The 25,867-nt window shown below is 37.0% G+C and overlaps 1 protein-coding gene across 1 annotated transcript; it reads right to left on the bottom strand.

The window, feature by feature from the left end:
* Positions 1-533: 533 nt before the first annotated feature.
* On the bottom strand, positions 534-25,311 carry LOC130220231 (pituitary-specific positive transcription factor 1-like). The gene is made up of 4 exons (XM_056452606.1): positions 25,176-25,311; positions 5,161-5,310; positions 4,920-5,018; positions 534-667 (listed from the first exon to the last, which is right to left on the bottom strand). Exons 1-4 carry the CDS (start codon positions 25,309-25,311, stop codon positions 534-536), a joined length of 519 nt encoding a protein of 172 aa, XP_056308581.1.
* Positions 25,312-25,867: the final 556 nt, after the last annotated feature.

Raw genomic sequence — 25,867 nt, 5'->3', positions numbered from 1 at the left:
GGTTGATAGGTAGAGCTGGTGTCATCTGCGTAGCAATGAAAATGAATTTGGTGTTTGGAAAATATAACCAAGTGGAAGAAGATAGATATAAATAGCAGCGGACCCAAAACTGAACCCTGGGGCACACCAGTAGTGACGGGACTGATGACAGGTGAAAGACTTTAATTGAATGAACTGAGTGCGACCTGAGAGGTATGAATGAAACCACTAGAGGTGTTTCCCAATGCCAATTGAGCGAGCCTGTCCAGAAGAATGTTATGTGAGATTGTGTTGAAAGCCGCACTTAGATCAAGCAGAAGAAGAATGGATAGTGAACCAGAGTCAGCTGCTAGGAGGAGGTCATTAGTGATTTTGAGAAAGCTGTTTCTGTGCTATGTAGTGGGCAAAACCAGACTGGAATTGTTCGTATAAGTTATACAGGAAAGATGGGTGTGAAGTTGAGCAGCAGTTTTTTCAAGAATTTTGGAGATGAATGGAAGTTTGGAAATAGGACGAAAGTTATTGAGGTTATTGGGATCTAAACCAGGTTTTTTTTAAATTGGAGTAACAGCAGCAACTTTGAGAGAGGAAGGAACAATACCAGTTAGAGAGGAGTGAATTATGTCAGTGATGAGAGGGACAGGGAAGGGAGTATGGCCTTTAAGAGAGTAGTAGGTAGGGGGTCTACCTGCAGGTAGATGGTTTGGATTTAAGAATAAGACTACATATTTCAGTTACTGAGGGTAGTAAAAATTCTGAGAATGAATGAGAGGGGGTGAATATGACTTGGACAGATGGATTCAAAACAGAAGTGGACAGAATTTGCTGATAGATGTGTTCAATTTTTGAAGAGAAAAATGAAGCTAAGTTGTTACAGAAATCCACGGTATATAGGTTTGGAGGAAGTGAGATAGAGGGTTTTGTTATGTTGTAAAGAGAGAAAAGAGGGCTTTAGAATTGCCTTCATTGGAACTGATTAAACTGGAATAGTATGTGATTTAGCTGCAGAAATAGATCTTTATAGTGATGAATGTGATTTGCATACATGTCCCTGTGTACAGTGAGATTGGTTTTCCTGTAGAGTCTTTCAAGCTGACGTCCTTTTGATTTTAATTGTCTAAGAGCAGGAGTGAACCGGTGCAGACAGAGTAAATGAAACAGTCCTGGTTTTTAGGGAGCATGATTATTTAGAGGTTATGAAGGTTATTGTTGTAGTGAGAGAGCAGTTCATCTGGTGTATAGACAGTCATACTGGAAGCTGTTGATTCAGAAGATAAAGTGTCCAAGTTGATTTTAATTTTTCGGAATGATATTGTGTGAAGGATTACATTTGGAAAGTGAGAGATTAACACTGAATGAAAGAAGCATATGATCAGAGAAAGGGAAGGAGTCAGCTTTACAGTTATCAGGTGTAACACCAGAACAGCAGATCAAGTCCAGAATATGACCTTTATCATGTGGGAAAGTCTACGTATTGTTGAAGTCCAAAACTATCTAAACAGGATGTGAATATTTGTGAGAGTATTGTAGTTATTGTCCATATGAATGTTAAAATCTCCAAGAAGTATTATGTTGGGCGAGAGTGTAGAAAGATGAGTCATGAACGCTGTGAAGTCAGCAATAAATTTGTTATTTGGCTTTGATGGGTGGTACAAAACAGCAATGATTGTGGGAGTTGGTCCAGTGAGCTGACACACAGTTACCTCAAATGATTGGCAGTTAGGAACGGTAACTGACGCGATCCTCCATTTCTCGCGGTGAATTATCACGAGACCGCCTCCTCTGCCACAGTCACGCTGTCGAGAAATATAAACAAACCCCGGTGGAGTAGCATCATTTAGGGAAATAAAGTAATTTGGCTGCTAAGTTTCAGTTAGGCAAAAAAGTCAAACTTAAGGTCAGAGAGGAGGTCCTGCACAAGATACCCCTTACTCAAAAGCTAGCGGATGTTAAAAAGACCACAGTTGACATTGTGCTGGGTTTGACAGCTGTGTAGCCAACCTGGTCAGGCGGGTTAACACACTGTGATCAGTTCGGCAGTGGAAATTCCTCTGTGGACGTCGAGAAGTTGACCAAAATTACTTTATGGAATTGGTTTCGTCGTATTGAAAGTTCAGACGAGAGCCACGGTGGATTTAATTCCCTTGAGGCAAGTGCAGGATGTCCCGGTGCTGAAGCAGATAAGGTGAAGGTGGATTGTGTGGATATAGGTGGAATTTCAGAAGTTTGGCTGCAGTATACTGGAGCAGCGCTGTCGATGGATGATAGACACACAGGACAGTCCAGGCAAGCAGAAACCACACACTGTTAATCCACATCGTTGTCATTGAAGATTGTGAAAACAACATAAAATACCCGGAGTTCTGACACAGCAACCTGAAGCAGACGCTTTACAAATGTTGCATGTAAGGGAAAACACATCAAACTTAATGAAACATTTGAGGATGCGTGGAATCAACTTAAAGGCAGAGAAATGAGCTGTCTTTGACAGCTTGCGACATCATCTGGTATTTTTACTAAATACATTTACATGGACACCAATACTACGATTTTATGATTAAGATACTCTGATTAAGAGTCTACCATGTAAGCAGTGATTTTTGATTACCTTAAAGGACCACCCAAGTCCAAAAATGCAGAGGTTTTTCTTTCCGTTCGCCATGCGGTATCAAATTCCATTAAACAGCACTCTTCCAGTAGTCCTTACTTCATTTTTTTATCCAATAATTGTCACGGGGCATGAAAAATATGTTGCTGAATGAAAGTGAACTGCTGAACTGCAGTTAAAGTCTCAAGATTAAAAATGAAACACTCGAAATTGCATGAAACTCTGGAGGAAACGCTGGATAGCCTAGTAATGCGACATTAATTGTTTTATACTGAATCTTTCCTTCTAAAAGCGCTTCCTTGGTCTTATCCATATTTCTTTGCATGTTAAAACACGTCGACCACAACAGGAAATAAAAAAAACTACAACTGCAGTACATGCAGTACTATTAATATATATATATAATATATATATATATATATATATATATATATATATATATATATATATATATATATATATATATATATATATATATAATTTCCAATACATTAACATGCGTATAATGGGTGTTTAAAATGTGTCGGATTCTGAATAGGTCTGGGACTTAAAGATTTGGGGTTTTACAATAAAAGTAAATTGGTCTCCATCTTCCTCTTGTGGTTGGATATTTTTAGTGCAAAATGGTACTGTATTCCTCTCATGGCGCTCTCTATAGCATTGATTATGTTATGGTAGTTGAATTTTGTGACTGTAGTTCTGGAATCCATCTGTTACATTAAAATTCCAAGTATTTTTAGTTTTGCATGTAGAATCTTCATGTTCTTTCTTCATGTTTACACTGGCTATAAGCAAGTAAAAGCAAAGATAAATGACAAAATGTCAATTTTAAGAGGTAACTTTTATAAAATAACCTAACTAGATAGTTATACATAGCACAGTAATTAAATAATACATTCATAGGCCACTTTTTTTTTGGAAAAACTCTTCATCTTCTTAATGTGAATATCTAACCAACTGATCACATGTAAACAACTAGAACTGGTCAAGAAGATCTGCTGTACAATACTGTAGTTCAAATCGAGCATCAGAACGAAAAAGAGCGACTATTCAAATGGATAATTCCCCCCAAAACGAAAATATGTTTAAATAATCATGTGAAAACATTCATGAATTTCTTTCTTGGCAACGCAGTGGTGCAGTAGGTAGTGATGTTGCCTCACAGCAAGAAGGTCACTGGTTCAAGCTTTGGCTGGGTCAGTTGTCGTTTATGTGTGGAGTTAGCATGTTTTCTCCGCATTGTGGGGTTTTCTCCGGTTTCCCCCACAGTCCAAAGACATGCGGTACAGGTGAATTGGGTAGGCTAAATTGTCCGCAGGGTATGAGTGTGAATGAGTGTGTATGGATGTTTCACAGAGATGGGTTGCAGCTGGAAGGGCATCTGCTGGAAAACATATGCTGGATAAATTGGCAGTTCATTCCGCTGTGGCAACCCCAAATTATTAAAGGGACTGAGTTGAAAAGAAAATTAAATTAATGAATGAATTTCTTTCTTCTGTTGAACACAAATTGCTTTTGAAGAAAACTGAAAATCGGTAACCATTGACTTACACAGTAGAAAATTTAAAATCATTGCTTACCAGTTTCCAGCTTCTTTCAAAATATTTTAAAGAAAGTAAATCAAACAATTTTGTGACAAGCACAGAGTGAGTAAATGATGAAAGAATTTACAGTTTTGAGTGATTTAAACTGGGTCCCTTTAAGTAATTTAGAATGTAAAGTATTTTGATTTTTGTACACAAACCATTTCAAGGGTTTACAGAGAATGGTTTGGGGAAAACAAAATTAATACAAATACAATAAGCCAATGTTCTGTGGGCAAAAGAAAAATTACTTGTTGATGCCAGAGGTCAGAGGAGAATGCACAGACTCATTCAGTTTAATTGAAAGGGAGCAATAACTTGAAAATAACCATTCAATAAAACCAAGGTATGCGAAAGGCAGAATAAAGTGGCCATTGAGTGAATGACACTACACACTCTTGTATTTCCTACTACAGACACTAGATGGAAGCAAAAACATACAGTGGAAAAACATGCAAGAGTTCCAATAAGTACAAGTCAACTTCTCTTTAGTTCTTCAGAGGTTTTCACGTATAACTATTCATATTCTGATGAAAAACGATTTATTTTAACTGATTTTTAACTACTTAAACAGATAGTTCACCTAAAAATTACAATTCTGTCATATTTTACTCACAAGTAAGAGGCTCATAGTTTGCAACCACTTGATGGGAAGTAAATAATGAGTAAATAAAAAATATTTGGCTGAACTATCCCCTTTAATGGTGGTGCCATGGGGTTCAAAGTCTAGATTTAAGCACAGGCTGTACCTTGCAGTGAGTTGGCGCCGTTGACCATGTTGGCATGAGGTACACTACAGGTCTGCAGGATGCGGGTCTGGGAGATGCTGGCAGAGAGCATTTCCTGTGCTGGAGATGCACAAAACACAACACCGCACTGTCATTACACTCACACACACACAACTTCAAGCTTGTTCTTTGTGTGTTTATTATGCGCCATAATGTTAATGCGTAGAAGAGCAATGGTTGACGCAGTTGCAACTTGACGTACCTGCCATCATGCCGTAGGTGGTCTGCTGGTTGCTATAGTGACATGGGGGCATCGGGTAGTGGAGGCTGGCTGATGCATTGCCCAAAGCAGAAGTGGACAGGTGCATATGGGAGCGCTTGGATGACTGGACCAATGGGAGACCTGAGGGGACTAAAGAAGACAATAATATAAGTTATACTTGAGACAGATAGATAGATAGATAGATAGAGATAGATAGATAGATAGATAGATAGTATAGATAGATAGATAGATAGATAGATAGATAGATAGATAGATAGATAGATAGATAGATAGATAGATAGTAGATAGATAGATAGATAGTTTTAGCAGGACTAATAGAGGAACAAATTATTCGATTTCATAGTTAATTATTAAGATATAACTTTAGTTTTTTTCTGATTGCTTAAGCACAATTTTGAAATTAAGGCTCATTTTGTCAAAACACTACACACAATTTACACATCCCCACACACACACACACAAACAGCAAAACACATCAGAACTTTTGCAAAAGGGAACACTTTGTCAAAACTTTACACTATAACAAAACACAATTTTAACAGCGTACAGAACACACATGCCTCATTCAATATAAATCTGTTTGCTTCATTTACACACTGCTGTAATCAATCTTAAACACTCGTATCATTTTAACTGACTAATACTGATATAATCAGGTTTGAGAGATATTGCTGTAAAAAAATGAACATACTGTATTCAACAAACAGTGATAGACTGATAGCTAAATATTGCCCTATCCTAACAAACCATACAACAATATAAAGCTTATTATTCAGCTTTCTGGTGATGTATACATTTCAAGTAAAATAAAAATCCATTCCCTGTCTCCTGTTTACCAATCTTCCTCACTTTCTGCTTTCTCTTCCATACTGCAACATTGGCTTATTTATTGGAAATTAATATTATAGCTCCTGTAAAACATATTTATTGAAGACTAATATTAATAGCTATCTACTGTAAACATGTTATGAAGACTAATAGTTATATGTATTGCTTTTTATTGTGGTTACAGCTGATTGGTGTGTCTACTTTCTTAGCAGTGTGTGTGCACACCTGAGGGATGTGTTAACCAATGGTTCATGTGTGTGTTCATTTGAAATTGCAAGGAAATTCCATTATGAAAAAATTCTGTGTCAAAATCATCCAAGTGTGTTTAGTGATTTGCATATCACTGTGTAATGATTTGCAAAAAGTGTGAAGCTGACAATGTGCTTACAGTTGTGCAAGTCTAGCCTTGTGTTTTGCTCCTTGAGTGTACTATTTTGCTAATTGTGGGAAAAGTTAAATTTTAGTGTGTTAGCAATCATGAAAAACTTTAATTAACACGAGGATATGCATTGATAAGATCAAATTATGTTCAGAGCATAGTTTAAAATAGACTGACCATCAGTTAAACTATAGTAGGCTATAAGATAACACACACAGTTGTCTAATTAAATAGGCTATTAAATACACAGTTGGTCACTTAGGCCTATTACAGTTTTTTTTCTGATTGCTTAAGTACAATTTGAAATTAAGGCTCATTTTGTCAAAACACTACACACAATTTCCACATCCACACACAAACAGCAGAACACATCAGAACTTTTGCAAAATGAAACACTTCCTTCAAAACTTTACAACACTATAACAAAACACAATTTTGACACCGTACAGAACAGACACGTTTCATTCAATATAAATCTGACTAATACTGATACAGTCGGGTTCAGAGGTATTGCTATAAAGTGCATGAACATACTGTTTTTACCAAACAGTGATAGACTGATAGCTAAATATTGCCTTATGCTAACAAACCATACAACAAATGTAAAGCATATTTATTAGATTTATGGTGATGTCTATCATTCAATATAAAAAAAAAAATTCCCATCCACTGTCTCCTGTTTAACAATCTTTCTTTGTGCTTCCCCTTACATACTGCGATATCGCCTTCCATATTTATTAAAGAGTAATATTTATAGCTATACTACTGTAAAACATATTTATTGAAGAGCAATATTTATACCTATTGCTTTTTATTGTGTGGTTCCAGTTGATTGGTGTGTCTACAATTTTGCAGCAGTGTGTGTGCACACCTGATGGCTGTGTTAACCTATGGTTCATGTGTGTATTCATTTGAAGGCTTTGCTTTGAAATTGCAAGGAAATTCCATCATGAAAAATATGTGTCAAAGCATCCAAGTGTGTTGTTTTTGCAATCACTGTGTGTAATGTTTTGCAAAAAACGGTGATGTGATGAATGATGAAGCTGACAACATGCTTAAAGTTGTGCAGATCTGGCCTTTGTGTTTTGCTCCTTGAGTGTAGGTTTTGCTAATTGGGGAAAAAGTAACATTTAGTGTGTAAGCAATCATAAAAACTGTATCTATTCCCAAAAAAACCGTACTGAAAGAAAAAAGCACAAAGCACAAGAAAGAATACCACTTTGAAACAGAAACTTATTTTATCTACGTGCTTTAATTTTAAACAGTTATTTAAGATTTTTTGTTACAAAATGTTTGTGAGTAGTCTACTAGAGAAATTTTATGTCAGCATGGGATTTGAGCAGTGTTAGTTTACAGGTGAGCATGAGCGAATCTTAACTTAGTGGAGTGCACGACCATGGAGCTGAATGATTAGCGAAGTGTCATCGCTCAGCTCTGCTCAGCTCCGCTCACATGCTCTGGCTGCTACAGTATATCAGTCCAGTATGTTACTCTTGCATAACTGCCCCCCACTGGTCATGTCTTTCTTGTGTTAGATCATTTTGTGCTGGCCACACAGTACTGCAGCACTACTGTGTGGTCACGTTCATGCACTAGTGCATTCTCAGTAGTCACATCTGTAGAAGGACGGACGGACGGAAGGACGGACGGACGGAGGACGGACGGACGGACGGACGGGCAGACAGAACAGACAGACAGACAGACAGACAGACAGACAGACAGAAGACAGAGATAGATAGATAGACAGATAGATAGATAGAGATAGATAGATAGATAGATAGATAGATAGGATAGATAGATAGATAGATAGATGTATCTGTTGATCGTGATGTTATTACATCAGGATTCAGAAACTTTCAAAATAACATTAAATGCTCTGAACAACATTGAAAAATCTAAAATATTGAATGGGCAATTCCAATCTGGGCTAAAATATTGTCAGCTTTGGTAATTTTTGCCCATTGTGCTATGGAAGCCACTAAATGGTACAGATGTCCAACTGAAGACCTACACACAATTTTGCAAACACGTTCTGTGGTTACAAAGGAGTAGTATCTGACATTCCTATCTCAAATTCGGATGCAACCAATAAAGAGTCCCACAAAATCACTGCGGAATACCAATCACTGAAGAGCAGATCCATCAATGCACAGCTCAAATCAACACATCACTAAGCAGTTTCCATCCTGCTTCTCAACTAGAAATCTAAATGCGTCAATAAATCGAGCAAGCATTTTGTTTTGCGCCTTTTTAAAAGAAGTCTTAAGAGATAAACAGACAAAAGAATAGCCCTAAACTAGAACAGTCACCAAATAGACAGAAATAAATGATTACACATGTGAAGTCTGTAATCTGTGAGTAATTACTAGTTTTAGGCTATTTGCTATACTCTTTGCTAGACTCTATTGCTAGACTCTGACAGCACATGGACCCAAGATTCTTACAGAAATCAGTCAAGTTTGGTTAAGGAAAAATCATGGTTGTTGTTACATTCAGTATGGGGGCATGCAGGAGATTTGCAGAGTGGATGGCAACATCAACAGCCTGAGGTATCAAGACATTCGTGCTTCCCATTGCAATACAAACCACAGGAGCGGACATTTACAGCAGGACAGCACTCCTTCTAATACGTTAGCTCCACATCAGTTCTGAATACAAAGAGTCAAGGTGCTCCAGGATTGGCTAGCCCAGTCCCCTGAATAAACATATAAGCATGTAAGGGGTAAGATGAAGGAGGAAGCACTGAAGATGAATATAAAGAATCTTTATGAACTCTGGGAGTCCCACATGAATGCCTTTTTTGCCATTCCAGATGACTTTAGTAATACGTTATTTCAGTCATTGCAGAGATGTATGGATGCATCCAAGCTCATGGGATTCATACACAATATTAATTCTTGTTTTCACTGCACAATAACTTTATATTCTATACTGTACATATTTATGTGGTTATTTCATGGGTATCTACTAGTAAAAAATGCCAAAGTTGTTGTTGATTTATTCCACTGCGGTGACTGCTAATAAAAAAGGGAACAAGCTGAAGGAATGTGAGTGAGCGGATTTGAAGAGTATCTCTTGATTGGCAGAAAGAAATCCAGACCAAATATTGACTCAGTGAGCATCGCTTAGCCATGGAGACTGGCGAGACAGATACAGAAAGACATAGTTACCAGGGTGACAAAGAGTGTGTGCTCACGTTGTACAGAAGGTGAGGTTATTCAGCTTAAATAATTAAAAATAATTTAAAATAACAGACCTCTACATAAACAATTTCAGGCCTGCTAGGTGAAGAAAACACAGCAGTATTAAATGCTTTCTGAGAAACAGCAAATGAATGTGTGGATCTGATCAGTGTTTTCTTTGTTTTTTTTATGGTGAGTACAGTAAATATTGAACACATCATGATTTTCCTTGGTAAATAGATTTTTTAAATATGCTGTTGATGAAATTGGCCCACATTTTGGTAAAAACTCAAACAATGCAAACATACAAATAAACTAAAACAAACAATAGAAAAAAAAGAAAAATTTGTTTAGCATAACGATGAAACAACAATGAGAGAGTATTGAACTACTGAAATGTATTTTATACTTTGGATAAAAGCCTCTTTTAAAAATAATGACTGCTTCAAGATGTCTCTTGTATGAATAATGGAGTCGCATGAATTGCTCAGGTGTGATTTCTTTTTTAAGACTTCAACAGAGTCTTCAAATCTTGATGGTTTTGTGGGTTTCGTCTATAAACTCTGATCTTTAGTTCTTATTTTCTACTGGATTCAGGTCAGGTGATTGGCTGGGCCATACAGCAGCTTTTTTTCTTTTCTAAAACCAATAGAGAGTTCTTTGGCTATGTTTGGGATCATCGTCTTGCTGTAATGTTCACCCTGGTTTCATCATCTGGTAATGTAGGTATTGTGACCAAAGCTCAATCTCCTTGGGACTCAGACAACAGACAGACATAAAGGAAGCAATATCATGTAACGTTTGTGAGAAATACTACAGTATGAACTTTACCAATGAGTATTTGATACATTTGTTGTGGAGTTGCAACGATGAGTCACATACAATGTCGTTACAAAGTTCTCGCACACACACAGTACCACACACACACACACACACACACACACACACACACACACAGTGGACACACACAAACAGACAGGTGTGCACTAGCTTCGCATGTTTTGCATGCAAATGTGGCAGATACATGTTAATATCCACTGCTGTACGGATATACGTTTTGTTAATGTACAAAATAAACCTGATTTAACGTCCACAAACTGGGATTAAAGCGTCTTCTTTTAGAATTGTACTGACACGCGGCTGTGCTGATGAAGTAAAGAGGATAAAATCCCTGTAATTCATTACACAAATGCATTGCTTAAAAACATTTTAAACTTGTAAAACTCACTCTTGAACACATTTGATCATGATTGATGATCTAGCAAACTGAACAAATCTTTTATTCCTGGTTGCTTTGCGCAGTCTGGTCTTGTTGATTTGATCGTTACTACGGAAACATGTTAACACATCTGTCAATCAATTTGGTGGGAAGGAAAACCGCACTCCTACGTCAAGTTGCGGTCGCGGTCTCAAAACCGCTCCAATTGGTTCACCATTTTTATGCTGTTAAATTGAAAAAAAAAGGACTGGGTGTGTTTATATCACCCCAATATGACGGTATATACACTATTCCTACACATATGTCTGTCCAAACAGGACAGATTGTAGAGAGTAGCAGAGAGTAGAGTAGAGAGTAGATTTTTTCACTTAGGTGCCCTTTAAGCGTGCTGTGATAGTGTTGGTGGAGTGTCATACCCTAGGCTGCAATGCCCATGAGGGACACATGCATCTAGACATTTGATCTTTTGGACTCCAATTCCCATGTTTATTTGCTTTCTTATTTCTGCCTTGGTTTCAGGTGTGTTTTATCTTGTTTGCTTCTGTCAATTTAAGCCACTTTGTTTTGGCTGTGTTTTGCTTTTCATTGTGGTCTGGTTACTTTGTTTCTTGTGTGTCCAGTTCATGACAGGGAGAGCAAGTCAAGCCCCCATAAGGCTAACAGAACAGATCCAAAATCATGCATAAACAATTACAATAGTTATGAGTTAATGTATTGTAAATGCCAGAGACGTAAGGCTAATTACTATGTACATGGGTTAAATACCTCAAACTGTTATTCAAATGGGTTGCCGGAGTTGGGGATGGTGGAGGAGTGTAGCCAAGAAACTGGTTTTAAGGATACAAATGCCCCTCTGTGATAAATGCTTGAACCTGATTGATGCACATGATGAACAGCTTACCATAAGCTGATGCCAGCATGATGACGTGTCCTGCCTATCCTTTATTTACACTTCTCTGTATGCTGTAAATTCCAAGCTTTTGCAATATAGCATTTATTACATCTGTGCCAATTAACCAATTTGAACTGAATAGAATTTATGGATCAACAGAAAGATAGATGGATGGACGGGCTGATGGACTGATAGATAAATATGAAATGTGTGTGTATTTATGTAATGCATTAATCATGTATGGCCAAACCCAAAGCACTTCACAATCATAAGGGAGGTCTCTCCACCAGTGTGCAGCATCCATAGGATGATGTGACCGCAGCCACAGGACAACAGCGCCAGTGCGCATACCATGCACCAGCTAGGTAGAGTAGAGGAGAGACTGATAGAGCCAATTTAGTAATTGGGAGGCCCATGATGGGTAAGGGCCAAATTTGGCCAGGACACCCCTACTCTTTACGAGAAATGCCATGGGATTTCTAATGACCACAGTGAGTCAGGACCTCAGTTTAACATCTCATCTGAAAGATGGCGCTCACTGACAGAATAATTGCCCCTTCACTGTACTGGGACATTAGGATCCTCAGACCAGTGGCGTCGCTAGACCCAATTCACTGGGGCACGTGCCCCAGTAAAAATCTCCAGTGCCCCAGTAAATGCATTGAGATATGATTACTTCATATGCAAGTGTATGTATTAAGAGTGGTAATTCCGAAATAAAGACGTATTCTCTAAGTGCAACCGAACCAACACTGGTGAAGCAATGTGTTTAATCAAAAAGCAAACTGACGCATCTCCGCGTGTGCGCAAAGAACAGGCGCGCCTCTTACACACGCTGCTCTGAGAGTCCCGGTAGTAAATATGCGCCCAAAAAAGACGGCTACCTGCTTGTTACGCGCCGCTCATTCGTTGTAAAACCAGCATAACAGCTTTTTGTTTTGCAAGTGGACATAACTAAAGTTTAAACAATATGAAGGTGATCTTACTAAGCATGCCTCAGATTTTTTTGTATGAAGGAGGGATGACGAGTCAGGGAGGTAAGACTTAACAAACCTAATTATCTGCCATGTGTCAAGTCTACAACAGATAATCCTATAAACATCTTTTTTTTTTTAATTTATTGAATTGTCAATAGAATTTCATTAAAATGAAATTAATATTAATGCAAAAGTAATTTCTTAAATGATCTTAGCATCACTCCAGTTGTCTTAACATTGTTTTCCAGTTACATTTAAGGTTATTTAGAAGAAGAAGAATATGTATATAAGAATAATAATATGTATAAAAATAATGTAACAATAAGAATACTTTTATTTATAATTTATAATTATTTTAAAGATTATGACTTGAGAATATAATTTTACATCAGCGCTGCACTTTTCTCCTTCGCCCTCGCGCTGAGTTCAGGTGACGGAGTTTTGTGAAGTAGTTAAACTATTCTCAGTTTAATGTACAGTGTCAAACTTTCACAGGAATATCAGTATATTAATATAGGCTTTGCTAAAAGGCTGGTCAAATGTCTTTTTTACAGAAGCTAACAGACGCGCATGCTGCGACCACGGTGATGAGTCAACAATCACAAATATTTGACTTATTTAAAGTAGGCTATAGGCTATAGCATATAATAATTTTGTGTAAAGACATTCATAAAAATATGTATATAATATATCACAGGGGTTTGTGTAGCAGCAATTACGGGAGCATTAATTAAATCCTTTTTCCCGTGGAGCGAAACAAACACTGCACAGTTGTGTAGCGGATGGAGATGCATAAAAATATATATTAATTATATATATTTTCGTCTGAAGAAAAAATATTCTTTGAACGAATTTGTTTTGTATAATTTGTATCTTAGTTTTGTTGGTCAGTTATTTACAAAATAAACAAGAATAACTAATAAACCTTGAGGTGAAGCGATGTGCCTCAGGGTCCGCTATATGCCGCGGCCAAAACACAAAACTGTTCTGTTAAATACAATCGTAATATAAATAAAATAAAAGTGAAATATTCAGTTTCGAATATTGTTAACTTTGTTAATCTTTGTTAACTGTATGATCAAAATTAAAAGAGCAGCCTATATTATCACTCTTATGACAAACATCCATGATTGGTCAGTTTCGCTTAGTTTAATCAAAGCGTTTGAACTTTTTGATATTTTAGGCAAAGTGGTCTGCATAACCAATGATTGAACTTCTCTACCTGCGACCCACCATAATTAAACATCATGTAGGCGAGCTGGCTTTTGATTACCTGAACCATATTAACGGCTGCACCAGCATAACCGAGATCTGTGTATTAATAGCAGCACCAGCAGATATAAGAGAGTTTGTTTCATAACAGCGTTTTATGCTTCTTAAATATCCAATTAAGAGAGTGACTCCATAAGGTACATAACCTGTGCACACTTGATTATTACTTAATGTGTAAAATCATGGACGCATCTCACAGTGCAAAGCATAACTTATCCTTTAAATATCCATGCTTAATATGTCATTGATGAGGTCTATCTATTGAAAGGATTACAATATAGGCTATATATGCGCTACATAGCAGGGACGTTAAGGTTGTAGGTAACCCTTTCAGTAGATAGGCCCTGAGGCACATCGCTTCACCTCAAAGTTTATTAGTTATTCTTGTTTATTTTGTACATAACCGACCGACAAAAACTAAGATACAAATTGTACAAAACGAAATGCGTTAATTGTAAAAAATATATGAACTGTATATTTTTGTGCGTCCATCCGCTACACAACTGTACAGTGTGTTTCGCTCCACGGGAAAAAAGGATAATGCTCCACTGTAATTGCTACATGCATGCGCGTCAGTTAGCTTCTGTAAAAAAAGACATTTGACCAGCCTTTAGCAAAGCCTATATTAATATACTGATATTCCTGTGCGAATATATATATATATATATATATATATATATATATATTATATTATATAATATTTATTGTTTTTATTTTTTTTAGGGGAAGGGGGGTGGCACGTGCCCCAGTAGAGCTTGTCTAGCAACGCCCCAGCCTCAGACCACAAGTTGAGCACCCTGCTGAGCTCACTAACACACTTCCAACAGCAACTAGTTTTCCATGTGGTCTACCATCCACGGTATAACCAGGCTCAGCCCTGCTTAGTCAGTGAGTAACCGGTCTTTGGCTGCAGGGTGATATGGCTGTGGACAGACAGACACAGACAGACAGACAGACAGACAACAGACAGAGCAGACAGACAGACAGACAGAAGATGGATAGATGGGCTGATGGATGGATGGGTTGACAAACATAAACAGACGGATGGATGAATGGATGGATGGATGGGCTGACAGACAGATAGATGGATGGGCGGATTGATGCATAGATAGAAAGACTGACAGACAGATGAATGGAGGGCTGACAGAGGATGGATGGATGGAGGATGGATGGATGGATTGGATGGATGGATGGATGGATGGATAGATGGATGTATGGATGAATGGATAGATAGATAGATGGATGGATTGGCAGATTGATGCATACACAGATGGATGGATGGAGGGATGGAGGGATGGGCTGACAGACGGACGGACGGATGGATGGATGGATGGATGGATGGATGGATGGATGGATGGATGGATGGATGGATGGATGGATGGATGGATGGATAGATGGATGGAAGGATTGGCTGACAGATGGATGGATGGATGGATGGATGGGCTGACAGATGGATGGATGAGCTGACAGAAAGACAGATGGATGGATGGATGGATGGATTGGCTGACAGATGGATGGATGGATGGATGGATGGATGGATGGGTAGACAGACAGATGGACAGATGGATAGATGAATGGGCAGCAGATGAAAAGGTGGATGGGTGAATTGATGGATGGAGAGATGGGGTGACTGACAGACAGACTGACAAATGGATGGATGGATGGGCTTACAGATGGATGGATGGATGGATGGATGGATGGATGGATGGATGGATGGATGGATGGACGGACGGACAAATGGGCGACAGACAGACAGACGGATGGATGGATGGATGAATGGAAGGATGATGGATGGATGATGGTATAAATGGATGGATTGTCTAACAGACAAACAGATAGATGGATGGGGATGGATGGATGGGCTGACAGACAGATAGATGGACAGGTGGATGGATGGATGGATGGATGGATGGAGGATGGATGGATGGAATAACAGATGAATGGATTGGGAGATGGGTGGATGGATGGATGGACGGATGGGCAGATAGACAGATGGATGGATGGATGGATAGATGGATGGATGGATGGATGGATGGATCGATCGATCGATCGATGGAATGACAGATGGATGGATGGGCTGACAGACAGATAGATGGACAGGTGGATGGATGGATGGATGGATGGATGGATGGAATGACAGATGAATGGATTGGCTGACAGATGGATGGATGGATGGATGGGCAGACAGACAGATAGACAGATGGATGGATGGATGGATGGATGGATGGATGGATGGATGGATGGATGGATGGATGGATGGATGGATGGATGGATGGATGGATGGGCTGACAGACAAACAGACAGATAGATGGACAGGTGGATGGATGGATGGATGGATGGATTGTCTAACAGACAAACAGACAGATAGATGGACAGGTGGATGGATGGATGGATGGATGGATGGAATGACAGATGAATGGATTGGCTGACAGATGGATGGATGGATGGATGGATGGATGGATGGATGGATGGATGGATGGATGGATGGATGGATGGATGGATGGACAGATGGACGGATGGATGGATGGATGGATGGATGGATGGACAGATGGACGGATGGATGGATGGATGGATGGATGGATGGATGGATGGATGGTTGGATCGATGGGCAGATGAAAAGATGGATCAGTGGATTGTGGATAGATAGATGGGGTGACAGACAGACAGACAGACAGACAGACAGACGACAGACAGACAGAAAGATAAATAGATAGATAGATAGATAGAAGATAGATAGATAGATAGATAGATAGATAGATAGATAGATAGATAGATAGATAGATAGATAGATAGATAGATAGATAGATAGATAGATAGATAGATAGATAGATAGATAGATAGATAGTAGCAATGCCGCCTTTCCTGAAGCTCACTGTCTCATCACTGTGACATTTACATCTAACAACTCCTTTTACAGTAATTTCGAACACAGATTGTATGATTCCCTCCTTCATCGGATGCATCTGAAAATAAAATTACACTCATTTAATAAAGGAAAGCAGGTATGCAAATAAAGATAATAGTTCTTAATATGTGCAGTGACCTCCGGCTGTCAGAGCTGCACAGAACCTTCAATTCAATTTCATTCAGATCAGAGTAAAGCTGTGGGTGATAATCAAACTCCGCAAGCCCTGCTGCATCTTTTTAACCCAACCTCCTCTAATACCAATGTCAAGATGATGATCTGCTCATGTAGGCTGGCCTTTTTAGTAGTGCACGCACAAGATTAGCATTGAAATGATGCTATCCTTTTGATCCTTTAGGAAATACACCAATTGCTTTTTTTTTTTACGTTTACCAGAAAATGTGTTCAGATATGCTAAAAACATTCCCAGGTTTCACTTTTCCGCAGATCTGAGTTAACCGAGGCCATATGTGCATGAATATAACTGACAAAAAGACATTTTATTTGAAGTTTTGCATCTTCTGGCTCAGAGCCGGAGCTGAATCGCACAGTTCAGTAATTATGCTTAAGAACTATGATTTACCATGACAAACAATGAGCAGGAATTTGACTCAATTCATGGAGTTTCTGACAAAACTTTTACTAATGCTCTCTCGCGTGTGAGACAAAACCCGGAACAAAATAGGTACATGATAATTTAGCCATCAAAACGTCAAATGTAATAATATGTCTGCTTTGATAATTATCCGTGCAGAAGTAACAGCTGTGCAAATTGAGCTGATTAGCCACGTCTACATAATTTGGACTTATTTCCATAAATTACTGTTTGTCTTGGCCGTCTCTTCTGTGCTCTTGAGTTGCCCAAAATCATCTGACACTGCTTCAAAAAATGGTATCAGTGAAATTTAAAACAAGGGAATAAATTAATACATTTGTTCAGTAAGCGTGGTTGGAAGTATCTATAATGCAACAATACACAATAAATGCTGTAGAAAATGTGTTAAAAGTGTTAAAACAAAAAAAAATACACCACTCACTCTACAATTTCACATGCCTTTTGTTGGGAAACAATAGTTAAAGGCGACACAGTGGCTCATTGGTTAGCACTGTCGCCTTACGCAAGAAGGTCGCTAGTTCGAGACCCTGCTGGCTCAGTTGGCATTTTCATGGAGTTTGCATGTTTTCCCTGTGTTGGCATGGGTTTCCTCCGAGTGCTCCGGTTTCCCCCAAAGACATGTGCTATAGGTGAATTGAATAAACTAAATTGGCCGTAGTGTATTTGTGTATGGATGTTTCCCAGTACTGGGATGCAGCTGGAAGGGCATCCGTTGTGTAAAACATATGCTGGTTAAGTTGGTGGTTCATTCCATTGTGGAGACCCTTATGAATAAACGGACTAAGCCGAAGAAAAATGAATCAATAACCAATGGTTTTATATGGTTAAAAATGGTAAAGTTCTAAGAGTATTTTGTAATGTTCTCAGTAAGTTTTAAAACTTTTATTGTGGAAATCTTCTTAGAATGTCCAGATATTAAAAGGTTAATAAATGGTTAATGATAAAAGGTTTATTAAAAGTATAATTCACTGTCATCATTTACTCATTATTCACTTGTCACAAACTTAAATATAAGTTCATAAAAAGCATCACTTGGTAAAACTACTTTAAATTCACATTCTATATTTTTCATGATTCATGGGTGTTTACTTTTTATTCATTTTTATTTTGAATTGCATTTATGCAATCTTAATCTCAGCTCTAATATGTTTTGGTGTTGAAAATATGCAGGGATATTGAGGGATTTTAACTGTCATTTTTGTAGTTTTAAATGACATTGACTGGCTTGGTCATGTTGATTATGGTACAAATTATGGTAATGAATGATCCTTAACACCATTAACAATACTCAAATAAACAACAGAAAACAACCACAATAAGCAACAATTGTAGAAAAACTTTTTTATCTAAAACTTCAAGTATTTGTTTATATAATAATTCCAAAGGTTTTAAAACTGTCCAGCAGGCACAGGACATCAACATGAAATTAGATTGATGTTGTACACCAGGGACCACCAAAAGTGTTCCTGGAGGTCCGGTGTCCTGCAGATTTTAGCTCCAACCCTAATCAAACACACCTGAACAAGCTAATCAAGGTCTTACTAGGTATACTTAAAACACTCAGGCAGGTGTGTGAGGCAAGTTGGAGTTAAACCCTGCAGGGCACCGGACCTCAAGGAACAAGATTGGTGACCCCTGTTGTACACCAATGTCATTTGTAATGAAAATCGGGTCGATGTCAGAAACCATCCTCAGTGTCCAATATCAGACAGACGTTTGATTTTGGTCACTTTTCAAGGCAACCTAAAAACAACAAAATGTCGTTGTGTGGACATATACCAATATGACGTCTATCAGACATTGGATTTTGTTTGCCATACCTGATGAATAAGTATTTGACGTCAATATGACATTGGTTTAAGATGTTGGCTCGACGTTGGATATATAAATGTCATTTTACATCATTATTGGACTTCAAAATAAGCATGTCATAATTTTGCCAAAGACAATGCGATCCTGGATCTGATCCTGGAACATCATTTTTGCTCAAAAATGTAATCCATACCTTTTCCTACCCCCAAACCCAACCATAACTGTAAATTACTCCCAAAATCAGAAAGGAATAATAGTAACCGTAAGCCTAAACTTAACATAAACTGTAAACGTATCCCTTCATTCTCATTGGCTAATTGGAATGCGGTTCCAGGATCAATGTTAATCCAGGAACATGTCCTACTTGCTGAAATCAGGTTGGTGGTCAAATAACATTGTCCTTAGATGCTGGCGCCCTAAATCTAACCTAATATTAATATCTTATAACGTTACATGTCTGCTGGGTATAACTGATATGAGAGAGGATCATGGAATTTAAATACATTTTGCAGCTTATTTGATAAAGAATTTCTAACAACCAAAAATGAACTATATTAAATTGGACTTTGTAAGACTGAAAGAGGTCAAACAGGTTTGTGACAAGTAAAGGATGAGTAAATGATGATCGTGACCGAGATAAATCTTTTACAATATCTTGACATTCTCACCTCACAGCAAGAAGGTCACTGGTTTGAGCCTCGGCTGGGTCAGTTGGCGTTCTGTGTGGAGCTTGCATGTTCTCCCTGCGTTCGCGTGGATTTCCTCAGGGTGCTCCGGTTTCCCCCACAGTCCAAAGACATGCCTTACAGGTGAATTGGGTAGGCTAAATTGTCCGTAGTGTATGAGTGTGAATGTGTATGGATGTTTCCCAGAGATGGGTTGCGGCTGGAAAGGCATCCGCTGCTTGAAACATGTGCTGGATAAGTTGGCGGTTTATTCCGCTGTGGTGACCCCGGATTAATAAAGGGACTAAGCCGAAAAGAAAATGAATGAATGAATCTTGACATTCTCAAAACATTTCCAACAATAACGTTTTTATAACTAACGGAGAACATTAGAAAACGCTATTAAAACTTAAATATAATGTGAATGGAATGTTCTGTTTTTATGAGAAACAATATAACATAAGACTGAAATGCTTCTACAGGGTAATTCTTGGACAACATATTGCCGTTAAAAGTCACCTTTCTAAACTTAAGTTGTTAGAGAAGAAGATGCAATTGAAAGTGTACATTTTTATATTTCAATTTATACAAAACACTATAGTTCAGTTGTAAGACTGTAAATGCAAATTTACATTATAAAATTTCTGCATAAGTCTTTTTTTTACATATAAATGTGATTTGCTGCTGCCCTAAAAGGCATATACTATGGAAGAAAAAAGCTTTAGTGATGAAAAATGCTACACATTAATGCTTACATCCACACACGCACACGCACACACACACACACACACACACACACACAACACACCACACACACACACACACACACGCACACACACACACACACACACACACACACACACACACACACACACACACACACACACACAACACACTTGTAGATACCCCAATAGATGCAATGATTTTTGTACTGTACATACTGTATATTTATACATTAATCCTAAACTAAACCCCCACAATCTGCATTTTAAATGGTCAAAATACTTAATTCTGTTGTATTATGAGCCATTTTCCTTATGAGGACAAAAAAATTCCCCCATGAGTTCAAAATTGACTTGTATTGTTGTACTTGTAGGGACATTTGATCCTCACAATATAGGATTATAAGGTATACACACACAAATTTGTCATATTGGTGTGTATACTTATCAAGGCCTGATCATAACTGTTTCCAGAATTGAAAATCATAACAAATGTTTCTTCGGCAGTAAATCAGCATAATAATTGATTTCTGAAAGATCATCATGGACTGAAATAAATTGGACTTTTAACCTATTTCACAATATTACTGTGGGTTTGATTAAATAAACACAAATGTCTTGGTAAACAAAAAACACTTCCTCCCTCAAAAATGAACATTGAAAATCATATTCACTTGATATGAGTGTTTCTTATATACTATATAAAAAAACACACATTGCTCAATGGATTATGCTTTTGAATTGTGATATTCCTCCCAAAACATTTCCCCAGGGAGACTTAGATGTGATCTCCGGAAAGGTCATTTCCTCAGAGTGTGAATCAGACAGATGGTGAGTGATGACAGCAGAGATGACTGAAGATAATACCAAATAATATGTGAACTTTGGGGTCATAAAGACTAGGTCGAAAAAGGACATTCTCATAGTCCAGTCTCTCTCTCTTTCATCACCTTGTTCTTGTTCTGTGTTTTTCATAAAAAAAAAAATATCTATGGAAAGAATTCCCAGCGGAGCAGAGCTGGCTTCTCAGAGTGGAGATCCATCTATAAAAGACTTTCAAAATTTCCACCTTAGTCCTTATGTCAGTTTTTCATAGGATTATGTTTATTTAGAGAAATCATATTTTTTTATTTAAAGAAATAACTAATTATAATAATAAATAATTAATTACACTGATCATAAGTGAATTCATTTATAATGCTGTCTATCTATTTATCTATCTATCTCTCTATGTATGTATGTATGTATGTATGTATGATGTATGTAATGTATGATGTATGTATATATATATATATATATATATATATATAATATATATATATATATATATTATATATATATATAATTATTGTATTAATATTATTAATAATTATTATTATTTCCTATTTATTAGATGATATAAAATGTGTCACAATTTACAAAATTAATTTCTTCGGCTTAGTCCCTGATTTACCAGTGGTCGCCACAACAGAATGTACCAACAATTACTCTGACATATGTTTTATGCAGTGGATGCCCTTCCAGCCATTAAATTACATTCGTTCATTCATTTTCCTTCAGCTTAGTCCCTTTATTCATCAGGGGTCACCACAGCGGAATGAACTGCCAACTTATTCAGCATATGTTTTACACAGCAGATGCCCTTCCAGCTGCAACCCTGTACTGGAAAACATTCATACTCATACTCATATTCAGACTCATTCACTAGAGCCAGTTTAGTTTATTCAATTCACCTATAGTGCATGTCTTTGGACTGTGGAGGAAACCGGAGCACCCAGAGGAAACCCACACCAACACAAGGAGAACATGCAAACTCCACATCTGTGGGGAGACAGTGTGAACCACTGAGCCACTGTGTTGCCCAACATAAATTTATTTTAATGATAAATTAAAAGTATAGTTTAAAAATGTATTGTTAAAAATCAGGGTTATTCTACCAAACAGTGATTTCATAACTCTTCTGACGCTGACATATTCATTAATTCATTTTCTTTTCGTCTTAGTCCTTTTATTAATCCGGGGTCACCACAGCAGAATGAACCACCAACTTGTCCTTCTGCAGCGGTTGCAACCCATCTCTGGGGAACACCCATACACTCTCGTTCACACACATACACTAAGGACAGTTTTAGCTTACCCAATTGACCTTTAGTGCAAGTCTTTGGACTTGGGGGGAAACTTGCGCACCCGGAGGAAACCCACGCGAACGCAGGGAGAACATGCAAACTCCACACAGAAATGCCAACTGACCCAGCCAAGGCTCAAACCAGTGACCTTCTTGCTGTGAGGCGACAGCATGACCAGCATTGAAATGACATCTTGTTTCTTATTTTAAGACATTGCTTTGAATTTAGAAGTCGTTAATCTTTTCCCCCGTTTGGCCATTTATATGTAGCATATATAAACATTATTAATAGTATAGTTATATAGTTTATATGTATTTTTTATATGTCTTGGAGAATATAAAAGACTTCTTTTAAAATATTGCTTTTAACAAATAAGAAAAAAAAAACTTACATCAATTGACCCAAACAATTGAAACATTTAAAATAAATAAATAAATAAATAAATAAATACATTTAATTGTAATGTGACACTACACAAACTGATTTTGAGAATAACAGGTATTAAGGGTTTGTGAATATGAATGAATGAATGAATGAATGAATGAATGAAGAATGAATGAATGAATGAATGAATGAGCACAAAAGGAAATATGCACAAACCCATCTGTATGGTTAACATTTTTAATTACATTCCAAACCCCCCAACTGTGTTTGTCCACATTTGACCCACATTTGTTGTGTGGTTTTAACCCATTTTTAAGAATTACTATCCATGCTGAAAAAGGCCATAGAAACATTACCACAAATACCATCAATAGCATTACAGCCCATAAACTTCTACTCATTAAACCAGTGCAGTTTATTGGTTTCTAGCGTGTTTTAGGTCATATCTAATTAAATTATGCATAGTTTTAAGCCACCAACACACAACCAGACTATTACAGTTTTCATTAAAGCCAATATAATTCCTATTATAACTACTTAAAACCTTTACAAATTCTTTGATGTTTTTCATCGTATCTTTGATTTTCAACAGGGAGTAGAAACCATCAAGGAAGTTTAAACACTAATAAAAGTGCACATTCTAACATATTAAATTATGATTTAGTTAATTTAACATTCCATTACTAAATATCAGAACCAAAAAATATTCAAAGGACCATTATCGTTCCAGTTACAAACAAAACAATTACAGTTTTAAAAACCATTACTAATTCTTTCCACTTTAAATTATTTAAAATTTTCCTATTATTTTTTTCAGCAGGGATAAATCATTAGCTCTAAAGATGGTTTTATTATTAGCATTTAGCATAACAGAATAATTTAGATCGACCATGCCTGCTGACAAACAAACAAACACAAAAACAAACAAAATAAAAACAGCTATTAAAATGTATTTGATGGTTTCCACTGCAAATCAAAACACTACAAATGATGAACTTTTTAAAAACCAGTGCATTTTTATTTAATTTTGGACCATACTCCATCAGGACTTAAAGGTTTTAACATGCCTCCAGTAGAGGGCAAAAAATACCAGTTGAGACCCAAATGATCATTACAGTTTCCATAAAAAAGAAAGAAAAATAAACAGTACAATTACCATTAAAACCATTGAAATCATATTTTGACACACAGTACAGTATGTCTCGCAGGCAGGAGTTTTACAGGTACATAAAATTGTTTTTAAAATGCAATAAGTGCAATAATAAAGAACTCTGAGGAGCACAATAATCTAAAAACAAAACATTTTAAATCTGTTTACGGGAATATAAGTTTTTATATTACAATCATGTTTATATTGTATAATAGTAATTGTGCTATAATTTATATTGTAAAGGCGTTAATACATCTAATTATTTATTAAAGGTTTACCAGAAAATAAATTAACTTTAATTTTTATTTTTGCTGAAATGAAAGCAGTTTTCTTTTTAAAATGTAAACTGTTTTGAGGTCAATATTACCCCCTTATGAATCTTTCCATGATGACAGTACAAAATATTTTACTAGATATTTCTCAAGATACTTGCTTAAAGTGCAATTTAAAGGCTTAACTAGGTTAATTAGGTTAACTAGTCAAGTTAGAGTAATTAGACAAGCCATTGTATAATGATGGTTTGTTGTATCCTATCAAAAAAAATGTTTAAAGGGGCTAATAATTTTGCCCTTAAAATTTTTTAAAAAATTAAAAGCTGCTTTTAATGTTGCTGTTTTTACAATTAAGAAATGCTTAAGATTGTATTATATCACTTTTAAAAATAACTTTACCCAACACTGTCTGAATACATAAATATATAATCAACATTTAAAGTAGTTCAAAACCTTTCATCAAAATTGTCAAAAATATTCAGCAACATCCAGTGTTGTCTTGGGACAAGTTTGAAAAACCTTTTGATCCACTTTAAATGTTGACTGCTGTATAATTCTCCGCACAAGCCATGGTCAGCGAGAGCGATTTTTACCTGTGGAGCAGATGTTGGTGTTCTGATGGTGGCAGTCTGCGGCCGCGCTATGGTGCATCAGCAGCGGGAGGGCAGCACCGGTGTCTCCGCCTAAACCGCTGAAGGAGTCACTGGTGCTGAAGGCCTGGCAGCTCATGACTCCTCATCGGCCGCCGCTGTGACACACGCACAGGGTGACTGCAGGTATTTAAGCAGAGCCCCTCGGACCCCTTCGTCCATGTTAATGAGCCAACAGAACAGCCTCCTGAGGGGAATTAGGACGAAGAGCTGCAATCTGATACGGGCCGCGTTTAAAACTGTGTGGCTTGATTCTAACAAACAGCGACTGTGCCGACAAACCGCGGATTAGGAGATTTAAGGTTAATTAGCTGTGCTTACATTTAAGATGCAAGTGATGAAGACTGCACACTGTAAAATAACAGTAATAATAATAATGATAATAATAATAATAATAATAATAATAATAATAATAATAATAATAATAAATAAATAAATAATCTGTAAATTAGCAGTTCTCCGTATTTTGTGAATTGTTTTTGTTTTTTCCCTTTTATTTTTGATTTAAATTGCATTGTGGGACTTTTATCTTTCTTTTAACAAGTTTTAACATTGAAAAGTTCAAAAAAGTTACTTTTATTAACATTTGTAATAGTATAATGTGCTATATTATCTGGGTTGGTATGGGACAAAAC

This window comes from Danio aesculapii, unplaced genomic scaffold (assembly GCF_903798145.1).
Source record: "Danio aesculapii unplaced genomic scaffold, fDanAes4.1, whole genome shotgun sequence".
In the NCBI taxonomy this organism is placed as follows: domain Eukaryota; kingdom Metazoa; phylum Chordata; class Actinopteri; order Cypriniformes; family Danionidae; genus Danio; species Danio aesculapii.
Note: the sequence above shows the minus strand (reverse complement) of the source record. Positions and strands in the feature narration are given on the sequence as shown.

Excerpts from the sequence above, each read along its gene's own strand:
- LOC130220231 (XM_056452606.1), bottom strand. The coding sequence starts at position 25,311 with ATGAGCTGCCAGGCCTTCAGCACCAGTGACTCCTTCAGCGGTTTAGGC. Across the intron at positions 5,311-25,175 it reads CACCAACATCTGCTCCACAG|TCCCCTCAGGTCTCCCATTG; the intron begins GTAAAAATCGCT and ends TGTCTTCTTTAG. Across the intron at positions 668-4,919 it reads CGGCGCCAACTCACTGCAAG|GTAGACCCCCTACCTACTAC; the intron begins GTACAGCCTGTG and ends ATCTACCTGCAG.